Raw genomic sequence first — 16,765 nt, 5'->3', positions numbered from 1 at the left:
CACTAGCTGTTTCTGCAGTGAGCCTTCTGAAGATTCTGCTTCAGCAAACAGAAGCACGTAGCTCCCTGCAGCCATACCACCAGAATCTAGTTGCCATGCCGTTATGGCAGGGTTTGAAATGATAACTTTGTGCAGTGGTTTGTGTAGAAAGAGAGAGAGATGCTGTCACCACGGTGGAAAAGTACTGAGGTGGCACAGTGGTTAGAAAGAGTGCTTAAACTGTGAGATGAAAGATCTGGGTTTATAACTCCAGTTTGCTGGAAAGAAGTAATTCCTACCATTCCCACCTTCCAAAGGAGCGCACTAACCTCCTGAATGTATTGGTATCTTAAGTGCGTTCTCTGTCTCCTCTGGAAGCTGAGGCAAAGTGAACAAAGAGGGCAGGATTCATGGTGCTGGAAAGTAAAAAGTGATGAAATATAACCTCTCTGTTCAGCTAGAGGAGTTCAAGATCTTGAATCCTGTGATAGAGTCGTGTTCTCCATTGTTCTCACTTTCTTCCCTTGTTCTCTTTTTTCCTAAGCACATTCTTCTCTGCCCAGTGTTACGGCTCATCTCGTGGGCTTTCTGCATCCTGCTCCTGACACGCCTGAGTTCCTTCTCTTTTGACCACAGAGTGCATGTTCTGCATTCCAGGCCTGGGGCCACTCTGCTGACACTTGGGTTTCTGATTCCTGTTTTGCAAGTGCCCGACTCCTTCAGTGAACCTATGCCCAAGTCACCTTGTGATTTGGCCACTGTCTAGTCTCATCTATAAGAAACACTGAAAAACAGTGTTAGATTGATGTTGGTAGATTGATAGGTTGATGATGTTAGATTATGGAAAGATAAAGAGCTCTTATAATTTGTTTAATAATTTTTCACTTGCCCACAGCAAATAACTTGATTTTGACGGTAGCAGACAGGACACAGTGATTCTTCTGACCTATTGTTCAATCTCATTCTTAATGATCTGTTTTGAGATTATTGTTTTTTCTAATAATAATAGTAAAGTAGAAATCGTATTTTGTAACAGTGTTTTTAAGAAAGGTTAATAGCAAATCTAAACTTGAGGTTCATCATATAAAATTAAAATACATTCTGTTCCCATACAAAATATATTCAATTAAAGGTACCTCGTAGAAAGAATCTATGCCTCTCCCATCATAAACAGAACCTCCAAGCATTCATGATTTCTTTTCTCCAAATCCTGCACTGCAATCTATCCTTTCTCCTTCATGCTCGTAGTAAAAAAAAAAAAAAAAAAAAAAAAAACACACGACAGCTCTTTCTGGAGATTACCAAGTCCAGCCTCTGGTGACATGAGAATGAAACTTCAGAGCCTCTGATCCTTTGATGGACAACATCTGGTGCCTACTGATATCCATAAGCTCTCACTAAATTATGAAGCATCTTATTTCAAGTATCATAGCCTTTCTTTTGAGGGGAAGGAATTTTCCATCTAAGTTGATGATCCTGGTCTGCATAGGAAAGCAATGCTAAAATTAATGGGACTCCAGTTACCATAAAGATTTCTTGTGTGTAGTCTTTGAAGACCACATCTTAAGATTTATATCTGCATGTTGTATGCTTCTGGGGAGTCATGCAATGGAAAAGGAATGATATTATGAGCTTATAGGTGTAATGAGACATCTAGTAACTTGTACTCTTGCTGCATTTTTGGTTTTCATTTACCAGGCAGCTATTATATGTTAGTTTTCCTTTGCTGCGTTAGGAGATTTTGGAAGGGCATTTGAATAGCATGGCAGAAACAGTGCCTTGGGGCAACTAAGGGCTCAATTAAAATGACGTTTTTCCTAACAAACGAATGTTCAAATCCAGGCTGAAAATTGTTACTCGCTTGTCTGAAGACAGCTGGAAAAAGAGAAAGGCAGAATGAATATGTTTTGGTTGAATTCAAGCATATTGCATATGCTGCATTGCAAAATGCTTTACACAGCAGGTTAACCAATGAAACACTAAATGACCTTAAGCTTCGAAGGTGTCTGGAAGGGAGCTGAAGTAGACTTGCCAAAACACAAGAAGAGAACTTTGCCTGTGGTTTGAAACCATGTAATTTTTTATGATAAAAGGAACAAATTGGATAGAAGACCAAAGGGGAGATAATGAAGAGATCAATATTTCAAATTGTCTTTGAGCTGAGCAGGAACACAGTGATACTGTCTCGTTTCTTATTTTGAGCCATATACTCACAACCTGTTTGACAGAGTGAAACAGAAAGAATGAGTATTAGGGGAAAAGTAACTGAATATAATGCAACTTCCCTCTCAAGATGTGTTCCTACTTTTATCTGTACATAAATGACTATGCGTGACTGCAAATAATTTCAGCAAGATTAAATTTCATTAAGTTAACTTCGATATTATGCCAGCTTGAATCAGATGTTTGTGGGCAACTGAAAATATGCCAGTTCTGCAACAAGCTTAGGAATATAGCTGTATAAACACAACTGTTCTTTTAATAGAAATGCACAAGAGGTATTAGTCTATTTAGCAAAAAAACAGCAGAAACTTCACCAGGTAACAATGAGAGCTTTTCCTGATACGCCTTTAAAGACGGAACTTTTATATGGTAAAGCTAAGAAATCAACTCAAATTTATGCATATTCTAGATTCTGTTGATATCTGGTTTTAAAGTGCAAAACTACAATTTTATTGTAGATCCAGTACCTCAGAGAAAGAGACTCCATGGACAGAGAGTGAGAAAATCAGAGTGTGTGTCCGAAAACGTCCCCTAGGCCTAAGAGAGGAGCGACGAGGGGAGGTTAATATCATCACGGTGAAAGATAAAGAAACCCTACTTCTTCATGAGAAGAAGGAGGCAGTTGATCTCACCCAATATATCTTACAGGTAACGCGCTCCACCGGCACTTTGTGTTTATGGGCCACTTGCATGATGGGGTAAAGCAGATTGTACTTGGAATTTCAATAAGGGGAAACTGAAAAGGGCTTTCCCCTTATTGAAAAGGGTGTTTCTTGCATTGAACTGGGTGGTGGGCTCTTCTATCAGCTACCCATCGCTATGTTTGAATTGCTCCTGACTTATGCCAGCCTGTGGCAGAAAACCTGAGCCCAGAATTTTAATCCCTCAAAAGCATGTCTCTTGCAGCTTTCTTTGCATGTGGCAAAATAAAACCCTCTGTTACGTGCTGTTGCTGCAGGAGAATTGCCTGCTGCTGAGTCTCCTCTTCAGTGAGGAGTTCCCCTTTTCACTATCTCTGCACTGTAATTCTGTTTTAAATTAATCACATATACCCTCATCCCCTCCCTCTCTTTGTTCTCAAATGCTTTTGAAAATTAAGTTCCCCTCTGGTCTTTGTTTCCAAATCCCAAATACCTTGTGCTGTCATAGCTCAAATTCCTAGTTTTGACTGACAGCATCAGGAACAGAGCGATTTCTAGAGAGCAGCAAGCCATGCTCACTCTATTGGGTGTTATTTTTGCAGCCTGGCTCCTGGGAACAACTGTTCAGAGTATTCAGTAAAAAATGAGTTTGCAGCTCTCTCAGGCCCGGTTTATGTACCACCTTTTACAGTGTGACACATGCAGCAATTCCACCCCACTCCCTCAATGCGAGCAACAGTGTTTGGCATCTAGGCAGTGCTTATTGCCTTAGTATCTCAGGGCTGAAATAACTGCTAACTAATTTTGTTCTCTCAGTAATAACAAATGCCGTTTTGCTATAAATCAATACAGTCTGAACAAAAGTACGCTGTGGTGAAGGCTTTTCTGTTCCAAGGGACCCAGAAGAACTTCCCTGCTTCCAAATCTGGCCGCTCACCCTGCCTCCAGCTCCTGTAGATGGGAAGCCAAGGGCTGCAGACCAGATGGGAGGTGGGGCGCGCTCCAGCTCCACGGCCAGGGGAACCAAGCTGCAGGCTTGCGACCTGTGAGACTTCCCAGTTTAACCTGCACACGTGCTAGCGTGGCTAGTTTGTGCATCATTACAGTAACTGTCACTCAGAGGGATCTACTACCTTAATTTACATCGCAGTATATCATTAGAGCACAATGTTAAATGCCAGCCTATGGAGGCTCTTTTGAAAATGTGGTGTTTGTTACTGTCCCTACAAATGCCATTCTTAACCTCAGAGAAGCCCATAATGAATGCACTTGCAGTCTTTCTAGAGACCCTGCTGCTTTGGGTCGGCTCTAGAGTGTGGGAAGTTTTGGAGTTTTTTGCCCCCTTCTGAGATAATACAATCCGGCTTTGCTTCTGTCTTCTCTGGCACAAAAAAGATTTTAAGTCTGGAGAACAGAGACAGTCACAACTGAGGGCTAATTTTTGAGTTCTTCTTACTCTTGTAGTCTTACTATACAACTGTAGGCTGATTCATTTCAGGAACAGATGAGAGTTTCTTTTAATTAACATTTTTTTTCCTTTCATTTTTTTCTTTTCCTTTTTCTTCAGACAGCTGTTGTATGTTCTGCTTCAAAATGATAGGAAATTAAGGCATCTTTGTTTCTCTTTTCCTTTCCTACCCTTAGTCTCCTCATTAGTTGTAATGGTCCACATATGTCATGCTGCATGTTAAATGTGCTAGATTGTTTTGGACCTGATCCAAACCCATACAAAGTCACTGGAAAGACTTCTGTTATTTAAATTTGCCTTTGAATGGGGTGAAGGGGAAGTGAAACATATTCATTTTCATGTAAAGATCACGTTTATTTTTCAGCATGTTTTTTATTTTGATGAAGTCTTTGGGGAGTCATGTACCAATCACGATGTGTATATGAAGACAGCTCATCCTCTCATTCAGCATATTTTTAACGGGTAGGGTATCAGTGCTTACATTTGTTATTTTCTCACTTTTTTGTTTTCCAGTTTCATATACTGCTTTAATTTTCCTTTTTCTGCTTTCATCTTTTGAAAAAATACGTTCATTTCACCCTTTCCACGTGCTTTCTCCCTTTTAGAACGTCTTTGCAATTGTGACAAAGTAAATCAGGGGAGACTTTTATCACATTCAGTGAGAAATCTAAATCACAGAGGAAGTTAAACTGGGCCTCTGCTGTAACAAAGACACTGTGACCAACCTAGAACAAAAAGTGGGTGCCAGCATTTCTGACATCTAATCTCCACTCTGACAAAGACTTCTGTGTTGTATAGTGCAGGTATTTATACAGTTCACAGGGCAATAGAAATTTATTAATAACCTTGTGATTTATTTTTATTTTATTGATTTGTATAATAGAAAATATTAATAACCTTGCATTTTATTTTTATTTTATCGATTTGTATTTGTTTAGGGTGTTAATTGTAATTACATACTTCCTGATTAATAGGAAATAGATGGTGGCTATACATGGGTGATCTTATTTTCCAGCAAAGTAACAAGCTTGAATATAATTACATTTTTGAATCTTTGAAGGAAAGGATTATGTATCCATGTTGAAAAGTAACAAAATGGAGCATACTGGTACTGAAAATCACGAAGTATCATCAGCAGAAACAGAGTATCCTGCTCTTGAGAAAAGGAAAGTGAAAAAGGAGAATAAGGCTTATATCTTGCTGCATAATAATAAACACTAAAAGCAGATTTCACATTACAGCTAATCCAGTAATGCTACCAGAAAAGCCATGCTGTTTTTTCTCAAATTTCCATAACTTTTCTATTCATTCTGCTACATCCTCCTCACTGATACTCGTCTGACCCCACAGTGAGCTAATTCTGCAATCTAAGCTGCCAAGAAATTGTTCACCCATTGCAGTCCTACATTTTTACCCAATTCTCTGCATCCAGGAAGTACTGAGTCAGCTAAAAAGTCTTTTTTCAGAGTATGGGGGAGAATAAATCATTTCTTATGTAGCATTTCTTTTTTGGTTGATTCAGCTCTGAGTCTGTTAACCTCATACTTGTGGGTCTAATGCTTGTACAAGAGCCAGGATGGGGAAATAGGCAAGCAGTAACCTCAACAGAGATGAACGTGAAGTGCTGCAGAGCTGTATCCTGAGACCTACTTGACATTTTACGTGCATTGCCATTATAATGTTAAGGTGATATGATGACAAAGATGCAGCAATCTGGAAAAAGCCAAGGTTGTTGTTACACTGGCTGGACTGAGCGTACCAAACAGCTCTGTGCCACTGGAAGATGCTGATCCTCTTCCTTCCCCCTCTACTGGGCACATTCCCATAGGTTACGTGAAGCCAATTTGAGCATATTTTATGATCCTCTATGAGGTACTTTACTCCACTGAAATGGCAGAAAATTAGCCTGCAAAGAAAATGAGAAGCTTTCTGTTGTGTCAATGCAGTAAAGTCAAACATCAGAGCCAGCACAGAGGACGAGTAGGTCAGTGGGGCAGGTCACACAGCTGGGAGCGGGGGAATGGAAGATCAAGACCTTCCCCTCAGCAGCAACAAGCTATTAGATTGACTTAGCTGCATGCAGGACTGCAGTCCAAGACAAATTAATCTCACTCAGTAAATTAATTATAGTGCTGGGCTGCAAATCTTCATCAAGTACAACATGTGTTGATACAAAACCTGACTTGTGGCTGATTTGCACCTCATGTCACAGGCCTTTTTCTCCATGATTCATAAGCAGTAGGATTCCCATTCATAATCCTACAATACTTTTGCAGCATCTAAACAGCTGGAAGAATAATACTGAATTCTTAGCTTCCTTAAATGTATTTTTGGCATCTGGAAAAAAAAAGAAGAGAGCCAGCACTCCGTGACACAGCAGCTCTCCATAGGACATGCTTGGGAATCACTGTTAAGTGTTTTGTAGTTTCCCAGGTGGGGAAGCAAACCAAACCTCCTTGCTAAGAGCCTGCTATATAGAGAGAGAGATTGACATTGCAGAATTTCTTTTAATAGACTTGAATAAATCAGATGTGGCACTAAAAATATAGGTTATCTTTACAGAGGCAATGCAACCTGCTTTGCATATGGGCAGACTGGTGCTGGCAAGACTTACACTATGATAGGTACTCACCGGAACCCAGGACTCTATGCCTTGGCTGCCAAGGACATCTTCAGACACCTGGAAGCGTCACAGTCAAGGAAGGACCTACTTGTTTTGATCAGCTTTTATGAAATCTACTGTGGACAGCTTTATGACCTGCTAAATGGAAGGAAGAGGTATTGAAATAAAAAGATGTATTGCTATAAACCCAGGGTTATGAATCAGTTGGTTACTGTTTATAAATCAGTTTGTTATTGTTTCATGCGATTACCTTTAGCATATTACCATGTATGATAAATTGTTATGTATTTAATTAGGGTTGCTCTTAGGAAATACTTACAGGAGGGCGGAAACTGGCACTAAATACTGTTGCATTGACAGGACACCTGGTTTGTATTGCTTTGAGACAAAAGCAAGTAAGAATAAGGACCTATGACTGGGATATGAACTCATATGGTTTTGCTTACAGTACAGTAATATAATAGCTGAACATCCCATAGGTAGAAAAAGAGCCTTCTTGTGACCAGAAGTTCTGATGCTAGCCATTGTGGAGTCCATATCTCTCCCTGCTCAAACATAACCTCTGCCTCTTCCTCTTGCCGTGTCAGTGGGGCTGCAGTTCCAGCCACTGCCATCTCGGAATGTGCTGTCGATGTCCCACTTGTGCTTGACACTGCAGAGTCCTTTACTGAGGACTTTACTGAGCTCTTTTGCTGAGTGCACCTCTGCAGGCGATGCTGCCACCACCCTCAGCAGTATCACCTCAGCCCCAGATTTGTTTAGATGGATGCATACTCCCTTAGAGGAGCTTCATCTGGAATGGAAACCAGGACAATTCAGTACATGCTCGGTGTAAAAAAAAAAAACACTGTGGGCTGAAAACTCTAAATATAACAACAGTCAGGTAAGATTTTTGCAGTGAAATCTTTTCGGAGTGGTCTTGAAGGAACATTCTCTGTCATCTGGAGGCCTTTAGCATCCTTGAAAACAGTATCTTGAGAGCACACTGGCAGGCTCAAGAGGGAGGCTTTCTGCCTCAGGGTGTGAGCACCTATTCAAGTTCTCAAAATTTTTGCACAAGATTTTAAAGCAGCTCCACAGAGTCAGAGTAAGCTAGATATACTACATGTCATTGAAAGAGGAGATTAAGCTTCCTTCCCTGAGCCTCATGCCTGTATTCTTCCAGTATACTGTACCACTTCTGTGTGATTCATAGCAGAGTTGCTCTAGACTCAGACTCTATAGCTATGGGAGCTGCTTCAAATTCCTGTGCAAGAATCTTGGGAACTTGAACAGAGCATGATTTATACGGTCTGAACTTCCTACAGAAGGCCTGAGATGCAATTCAATGAGAGACAGGAATTCTAAAATGTATACGTGGTAATTTACTTCTCTGCTTGATTATATTCCTGAACTGGCAGAAATGCAGTGCTAGTGTCTGTTTAACAGTGAAGTTTCAGTGGCGCATACTGAAAATGAAATAGCTCTTTAGGTCTGAAATTAAATGAATGATTGTGATACTTCTCCTCTAATCAGTAGTCTTGATTGTTTTTTTTATATAACGTCATAGTACTGGAGTGTATTTTCATTGCTGCTATTTGGGAGTTCAAAAATCTCGTTTCTGTGATATTTTGTTTTCAGACTTTTTGCAAGAGAAGATAGCAAACATGTTGTTCAAATAGTTGGACTCCGGGAGGTCCAGGTGGACTCTGTAGACCTACTGTTGGAGGTAACCTCCATATTTGTCATTATTTTGTCTTCTACAGCCTGATTAATGGATTTGTGAGATAAGTCATTTGCAGAGAAGATTTTTAATTGTTGTGTCATACATGTGGATGCTTCTTTTTAAGGTTCTGAAGTTAGTAACCTCAAGCAGAACACGGAGGAGCACTGTTAATATTTCCTTAATAAGTAAGCGTGGTGGGTCAGCGTGACTTGTGTTAGAGACACACAAGCTGTTGATCTGCAGCTGTTGCTTCTGCTGCCACTCCTTATGGAAAGATCTTTGCCAAGAAACAGACTGCTGTCACTATTCCAGAAATTAAATAGCATTCCAGCAAGGGATGCAGTAAGGTGGATCTGTGTATTTCTCCCAGTGTGACTTCTTTAGCTTCTGTGAACATTTCTGTATAAAAGATACATGGGAGTGGGACAAAAGATATAAATTTGAAAAGTAATAGAACTAAAAATCAGAAAATACTTAAGAAATATTGAGCTGAACGAGGATTTAGACAATGCTTAGAAAATGGTGGGTAATAGCAGCCATGTAAAATTAGGATCTTTAAACAGTAGCTGACATTCAGCACAAGCAAAGCTTTGGATTTCCTTCCTTGACTGGCTGAGCCCAGCAAGAGTACTGGGAAATTTTCTGCACTGTCCTGTAGCAAGCAATGTGGTTAAATCTGTCTTCTGTTTAGCTTAACTTTGTATAGCTTAATTCCTTTCTCAGTAAGGAACTGTAAATTACAAACGCCTGATAGTGTAATTGACTCATTAAAATTGGCACGTGTTCTCACTTATATTCCATTTAACTTTGTTCTTTATCCTCATTAACTCCAAGCTTCAGGACATGCTGGCAATGCTTCTGTAAATTAGAGTGTAAATCTGCTGTGAGGTTGATTAACACATTCCTCTGTATTATCACATCGCACACAGAGAAGAGCTATTAAATGACTTTATTCTCACAGGTATCTCAGCAAAAAACTAATTTTATATTGTCCACAGGCCCTTTTGAACACAGAAATGTCACTAGCTTGACTCAGAGCTTCTGAGTTGTCTGCAACAGATATATGGGAAGGGTCTTGAATACATCCCTAGTTATTAAATATTCATTGATGTTGGCCTTGGTTCAGAAATTAGCTGCATTTAGCACTAACGTAATGCTTGGGAGCTGCAGCAGTTGGTTAGGTTACTATTTGAGAACTGGCCACTGACAGGCATGAATAATGCACATCTGTCAACCGAGAATGTATTGATTTTGGTAGATAATACTTAAATTTGTTCTTAAAACCAGAAGCAAAATTAATTACTTTGTTTTATGAATGTCCTGGTGCAGCTGGTGCTAGACTTCTAGCAACAGTCCTTAAAAGTTTGCAAAAGTGAATTATCCAGAGTTAGAACTTGAAGGAGCCTTTGCTCTTTTGCTCTTGATCTTTTAACTTCGTTCCTTACTCCTGTAGTATAATTTCTTTTAGTTGTTGAGATTGAGAAAGGTTTTGGTGTTTTGTGTATAATTTTCTGGATAGCAGTACCCCTCTATTATATGAGAAAGTGAGAGGGGGGAACTTGTCAATCCCACAAATCTCTTAGATTATCTCTGCAATCTTTTTCTTTTCTTCCATACATTTGTTTTTGATTTTATAGTCTAGATATTTTGCAAATCAGAGTGAGTGTGCAATGCAAAAATTTCTTATCTGCATTATTCTTTCTAAGTTCCATAGTATCACTGCAAACAAATCCATACCCAAAGTTCTGACAGAAACATTGGAAGGGATCCAGTCTTACTTAACATCTCCCTTGCACCAAAATTTCAAGGCTGTAATGAAGCATTGCTCCTAGTATAACTTCATTTTATGAGGGGAAAATCTCTTTCTGAGAAACTGTTTTTATTTACCTCTTGCTTTGATTTTGTCCCCCATATTTTGCAGGTGATTTTGAAGGGGGGGAAAGAACGTAGCACAGGAGCTACTGGAGTCAACTCGGATTCCTCTCGATCTCATGCTATCATCCAAATCCAAATTAAAGACACAGCCAACAGGACATTTGGAAGGTAAGACTAGAACTGGAACTGCTCAGGACTGATGAGGAGATCAACCTCAGGGACATCAGGGAGGCAGACTAAGAGGAGGTATTGAGTTTGTGGGCATCTGTGAGCTACATCAGGAGACAGAATTCAAAGGAAATATATGAAGTTTCATAGTCCTTTCTCTGCTCCAAGGGGTCGTGCTTAACTCACAGCTGTGAGAGGATTGTCAAACTTGCTTGTAAAAATTTCCAGTGAAGAAATTTGTCAATCAAATAACATCCCTTCATCTTCAGCGTTAAAATCCTTTTCCTGTCTGGGGCGTTAATCTGCCCAAAGGTAGATGTCTGCAATGGAGACATCCACGTGTGAGATCATCAGCTTCGAAGTCGGTGAAAAGAAAGTAATTTCTGGGATCCAGTTCATCCCTTTCTGCATAGTCACCAAAAACAGGGGCAAATCCATCTGCCATAAAAGCACTTCTCTCCTGTCTGTAATTGACTACAAAGGGAGCCTGGGGTGACTAGCCCAGGTGGAGATGGTTCCATTACAGATGTCTACCGTTGGTCAGAGGAATACTAGTACCTCATCTAAGCCTCTGATAATGTGAGAATGTGACTCTGATGCCATCTGCACCAGACAAAAAGAGCAGCTTACTTTCTTTTGTAGCAGCCATTAAGACTGCAGTTGTGTCTCTTCTCAGTCATCATTTTTCCAGACTAAACAACCCCAAGAAATAGGTCTGAGGATAGAGACCTAGAGAAATAGGTTTAGGTATCGATGCTGAGTGTCAAAAAATATGTTGACACACCCCTCCAGCAACTACAATGCAGTCTTGCTTCCCAGGATCTAACTTTAAATACAAGGCAAAATGGAAGAGCCACAAATAGTGAAGAGAGGAAAAGGCAGAACAGGCAGTTTAGAAATAGAAGTGTATGTGGTTATGTAGGTGTGGCATGTGTGGCTTTTTCTTTTTTTTTTTTTTGTACTGAAAATGAGGTGGAACTGGAGTGGGGAAGGGATCTCAAAATATGTCCGTAAGAGAAGTCAGGGCTCTTCCAGAAAAAGGAGGACAAAAATGAAGATAATGGTGCAACAGTCAGTTCAGTAGCTGGCACCCAGAGCTAGTGAATGTGAGGATTAATGGAGTTTTGGGGAAGAAGGGGAAAAGGAACACAGAAAGCTGCATTTGCTACACCAGCAATCTCTGTTTTTATTGCCCTGAATTCCCATTTGACATGGCAGTTGTCTGTTTTCCTTGGGCAAAAAAATCAATAAATTTACAATTTTTTTAACTGTGTTCTTGGGAAGCTACAAACAGAGTGATTATCCAGAATAATGAATGTGTTACTCTTTAAAGACCTTATCTATTAAACTGTCAAGCATATTCATCACATGCAATTTTACTTTCTGTTATGATTGTGCTAGTGCCAGAATTCTCTGACACTGTCCTGCTGCTATGCTTGTTTTGATGCTTCAGATACTTCCAGTGGGTGTTTCTCTTTGTTCAAAGGTAGTTATTGCTAATCATTCTTCTGATTTCAAGTGTTGCTTCTCTGTGGTTTAAAAAAAGAAAAAAAGAAAAAAAAAAGTAGAAGGAAATAGGAAAAAAAAAAAAAGAAGCCCCTAAGATAAATGCAACTTTGTGTTTTGTTGTTTTTTTTTTCTAGGATATCATTCATTGACTTGGCTGGCAGTGAAAGGGCAGCTGATGCCAGAGACTCAGATCGACAAACAAAAATGGAAGGAGCAGAAATAAACCAAAGTCTTTTAGCAGTAAGCTACTAGCATGTCTGGAGAAGGTTTTGTAATTAATTGATTTTTGGATAAAAATGAACCATGGAATAATATGTATATGGATTTAATGGAGGGCAAAAAATATCCAGAGTGCTAAGTTTTTCCAGTTTAATTTGTCTCATGCCTGAAAGACAATTTAAGAGGGGAAAGATTTTGTGATGAAAATAAAGTCTTTTTGACTGATTCTTACAGCCAGTTGGGTAAACACGGTATAGAAAATGTTACTTATAGTATGCCACGTGTCTCATATTTTATGTAGAAAATTTGTCCCTTTTCCTTCCAGAGAATATTGGCTTGGGATTACCATATATGTTTCATAAAAGCACATCTGTTCCTTTTGCTTATTTCACCAGTTGAACTCAGACTTCTCTGTCAAATCAGGAGCAAAGGTCTTAAATACTCAAGAGCCCAGGAACTAGCATGCACATGTGGGAGAAAAAGGAACAGGAAGAAATGCATTCTTAATGCAAACCGTCTTTTCTTATAAATATACACAGTTATGTTAAGAGGGACAAGGAGCATAAAAATGCTATTTAATATACCACAGAAGCACCTCAAAGTAGAAATTCTGCAGAAGACTTTGCAGCTCCTTTAACTCAAAAGAACAAAGCTCACTGATGACTGAGGGCTTCTCTGAGTGAGATGAAGGTGATTTGCAATCAGTGAGTATGAGTCAGCAGTGCAGAAGTTGCTGTACACAACCATACCTTGTAGATGCTCTTAGCATGCAGTAAATAGGTGGCTCGCTCTGTTTTGAGAATGGAGGAAAGCTTTTCTTGCACAAAGACCATCCTGCTGTGGAATATTATTAGCACTCAAACTGGGAGATAGCTTGTAAAGTGAATGTGTTTGCATACTTTGTGCTTTCTTGAGTACTTGCTGATGAATAACAGAGTTGTGGGGAATCAGGACCTGAACAAAAATTATTCCTGAGAACTGAGGTTTAATGTGGGTTTGTGAGATTGTTTTAAAAGGAACTTTAAAATCAGTGTTTACACTTTTGCAGAGTAAGTACCTAGGCAATCTAGAAGTAGTGACTGAATTAACTATAAAAGGCATCGTTGGGTAAGTCTGCAGCCTGTGAAACCTAGCTCTGTCTTTCATGATCGTAGTGTTCTCTTCTAGCCTTAAAATACAGAAAGTTTGTATTTTGCTACTAGTTTAAATATTTGTGGTGATTTCAGGTAGAAGATACTCAGATACTGCAATTATGAGAAGCAGGATTAAACATTAGAATAGTTTGGTCTTGCTAGAGGTGTGATTTTTAATAAAATTTGGTTAAAGAAAGAAATAGGTGTAATTTCAAGTTGGTGTTGTTCCTTTAAATGTAGGAAGGCTGCTTCATGCTAGTATCAGTATCACCATGACAATACTGTCATCTGCTTATTTTTCCCATGATAAATCTTATAAATGACTTGTCTCATGGCTATACAGTCCACTTCTGCTGGTTTTAGAGAGCATCTAGGTTTGATATGCAGTGTGATGTTATTCTGATTATTCCAGTGGAAACAGGGCAAAAAAAACGTAAACCTCTGTTTGAAAATGACATCCTTTTCCAAGGCTGGTAATAAAACTAGATGTTTGTTCGGGAATACCAGCTACCTCTGTTGATGGTTGCTTACAAGAACATCTGATGTGTTTTGTGAAAGGCATGGGTGTAGCTAGCTGCACATGTTCTGCTAGTTTTAATTGAAGTTTTGTGTATATTTTTTAATTATTAGCCTCTCAAAGGCCACATTGAAGTGTTTATATAGACAGGCTGCATCTGTACTGCCTTCTGAGAATGGCCTTAAACTGGGCTTGAACCCAGCTCCCCCGACAGCTAACTAGTGCCAGTTCGTCTTCTTCCTGCTGGTGGGGTGTGGGGCTTTGCACCGGTGTGAGGAGGAAAGAGATCATCTGCCTTCTGACAGAGCCCAGTGTACCCGCACTTGCAGTGTACATGGGTGGAACATCTAGACTGTAGATTAGAATCAGTGTGGGGAGGAATATGCCTTTGTTTAGCTTATATGAAAAAGCTCCGGTATGAAAATATTAAATATTGTCAGTGGCATAAGAAATTTGCACTGCTGTTATCCGAACAGTTATTCCGAACAGATCCGAAAGCAGTGCTTTGTTACTTTTCAGAAGGGAGAGAATTTCTTTTAGAAGAAAGGAATTTATGAGAGATAAAGCTCAGAAAGCTGTGTTCTTAGGATGTTACAGGTTTATGAATCCAGCGTACACCTGCCATGCAAGCTGCAGCCTAGTCTGGTGTACACCCAATCTGACTAAAAACTAGTTAGTTATGGTGAGGGGAGCAGTAGGCCCACAGTAGCGTGGAGCTCAATGTGTGCTGAACATTAGTGTATTTACACAGTCTTTTAGACATGTGTTATATAGCCCACAGAACCTGCATGCTGGTTTAGGGATGCTTTGTGCTGCAGTTTTGCTCTCTGAACGCAGCTAAACTGCTGCCAATGCCTGAACTAGCTGAAGCTGGCCATTCATTGCTGTGGCAGCAACAAATTCCACTTGTGAGGGACACTGTAGGAATTAAAGTGCATGAGGGAAATAGTAAATTCATAGGTAAGCTTTGATGCAATTTAGTTCAGTGTTACTGTCACTGTGTCACTGAAATATTTTCCCCATTTTTCTTTTCTTTTATAGCTAAAGGAATGCATTCGGGCCTTGGATCAGGAGCACGCGCATACACCTTTCCGGCAAAGCAAATTAACTCAGGTAAAAGGGGCAGAAGGGCAACAGTAGTAGATACTACACTGCTGAGGACAAAATGAAAATTAAAAAAACCTCATGATTCAGTAACTGCTATTAAACCCTTGGGGAAAAAAAAAAAAAAAGAGAGAGAACAATGCATAGCTCTTCCAAAAAATAACGTTAAAGATAATCACAGGGTTGAGGCCAACTGCCAGCTCACCCAGTCAGTCCTGGGGACTAGCGTGGTAGTTAAAAACAAACAAGCAAACAAACAAACAAACAGAAACCCAGCTTCCCCAAAAGTGCCCTAGCTCCCAAATTCTGGGATTGAGTCTTCATTGTCCTGTGTGAATTTTTATATGAAGAACCCTATGGACTAGTCACAATCGGATATTCATGTTGTGTATAACTCCAGAAACAGACTCTTTCAGAGTTCCATCCATTTCCACCCACTCCATAACCAGTCTTGCATCTTCTGTGCAGTAACAGTCACAGGAGTTTTGATCAACATTTCTTCGCTGCAGTTGTAACATACGTTTTGAGGAATAAAGCATATGGTCACCCTTGTGACACCTGTCTTGTTCAGAGCACTGATTAACACTCATAGTGTTTTTAAATTGTAAACAAAGAATGGCAAGATGAATTGAGACAAGAGAAATACACTTTAAAAAAAAAAAAAAAAAAAGAGGCAGTTACCATGCATCACCTACCTGAGTTGTAAAACTGTCTCTGTACCCATCGTTAATTTACAGGAAATGCAAGATAGCTTAGCCCAACTTTTCATAAGTTCTGAGGTAAAGTAAATCACATAGAATCATAGAATAGTTTGGGTTGGAAGGGACCTTAATGATCACCTAATTCCAACCCCCTTCGTATTTTGTGTAACATAAGAGCAAGCATGTGTTTAAGAAAATATATGAATTGCTAAGAATCTTAAACTTATTTTTCCTTCTAATCCTAGGTACTAAAGGATTCTTTCATTGGCAATTCCAAGACATGTATGATAGCCAATGTATCACCTAGCCACATAGCTACAGAGCATACCCTGAACACTTTACGATATGCTGACAGGTAGGTGATGAATCTCAATCTTGCCAAAAAAGTATGGTTTAATGTTTGTGGTTGTATTGGAAATGTTTACTTAAGTAGAAAATGCAATTTTCACAAAGCAATAAAATCCTTACCTGTTCCACTCTTACACCAGGTCTTGAAATTCTCTGGGTCTGTAAATCCTTTCTGATAACAGCTTTTAGTGGTGAAAATATCACTCTGCTCCCTTTAACAGCAGCATTGCTAGCCTCATCACTCAAACACTTTGTTTTGTATTGTAGTTCTACCTCAAACACACTCAAGTCCTTTGCCCTCCCTCCTACACAGGAGGACATAGATTGCAGGCTGTGCAGTGCTGGGGTTAAGAGGACAAGAGATGCTTAAGGAGAAGAGGAATAAAGGAAACAATTGAGGGGACAGGGTGATGCCAGTTCAGCAGCCCTTCACAGTTGCACTGATGAGTCTGATCCAGACACAGTGTAGCGCTGTATACATGTCTCGTGAGCTAATTAGCTCCACTGCAACTACTTCCAAAAGCTCTAGTTTGTGTCTTGTGGGACTATACG

The 16,765-nt window shown here is 39.6% G+C and overlaps 1 protein-coding gene across 3 annotated transcripts in view; it reads left to right on the top strand.

Moving 5' to 3' along the window:
- The window catches only part of KIF24 (kinesin family member 24), a 36,016-nt gene that overhangs the window by 8,173 nt on the left and 11,078 nt on the right, over positions 1-16,765 (top strand). For all 3 annotated transcript variants that reach the window (XM_040540028.1, XM_040540027.1, XM_040540029.1), the window contains exons 5-12: positions 2,661-2,850; positions 4,676-4,773; positions 6,874-7,089; positions 8,555-8,642; positions 10,561-10,682; positions 12,326-12,431; positions 15,102-15,173; positions 16,111-16,220. In XM_040540028.1, coding sequence (XP_040395962.1) covers positions 2,661-2,850; positions 4,676-4,773; positions 6,874-7,089; positions 8,555-8,642; positions 10,561-10,682; positions 12,326-12,431; positions 15,102-15,173; positions 16,111-16,220 — 1,002 coding nt within the window. The remainder of the gene's footprint in view (positions 1-2,660; positions 2,851-4,675; positions 4,774-6,873; positions 7,090-8,554; positions 8,643-10,560; positions 10,683-12,325; positions 12,432-15,101; positions 15,174-16,110; positions 16,221-16,765) is intronic.

This window comes from Cygnus olor, chromosome Z (assembly GCF_009769625.2).
Source record: "Cygnus olor isolate bCygOlo1 chromosome Z, bCygOlo1.pri.v2, whole genome shotgun sequence".
NCBI lineage: Eukaryota > Metazoa > Chordata > Aves > Anseriformes > Anatidae > Cygnus > Cygnus olor.
This window is presented reverse-complemented; position numbering and strand designations above follow the sequence as displayed.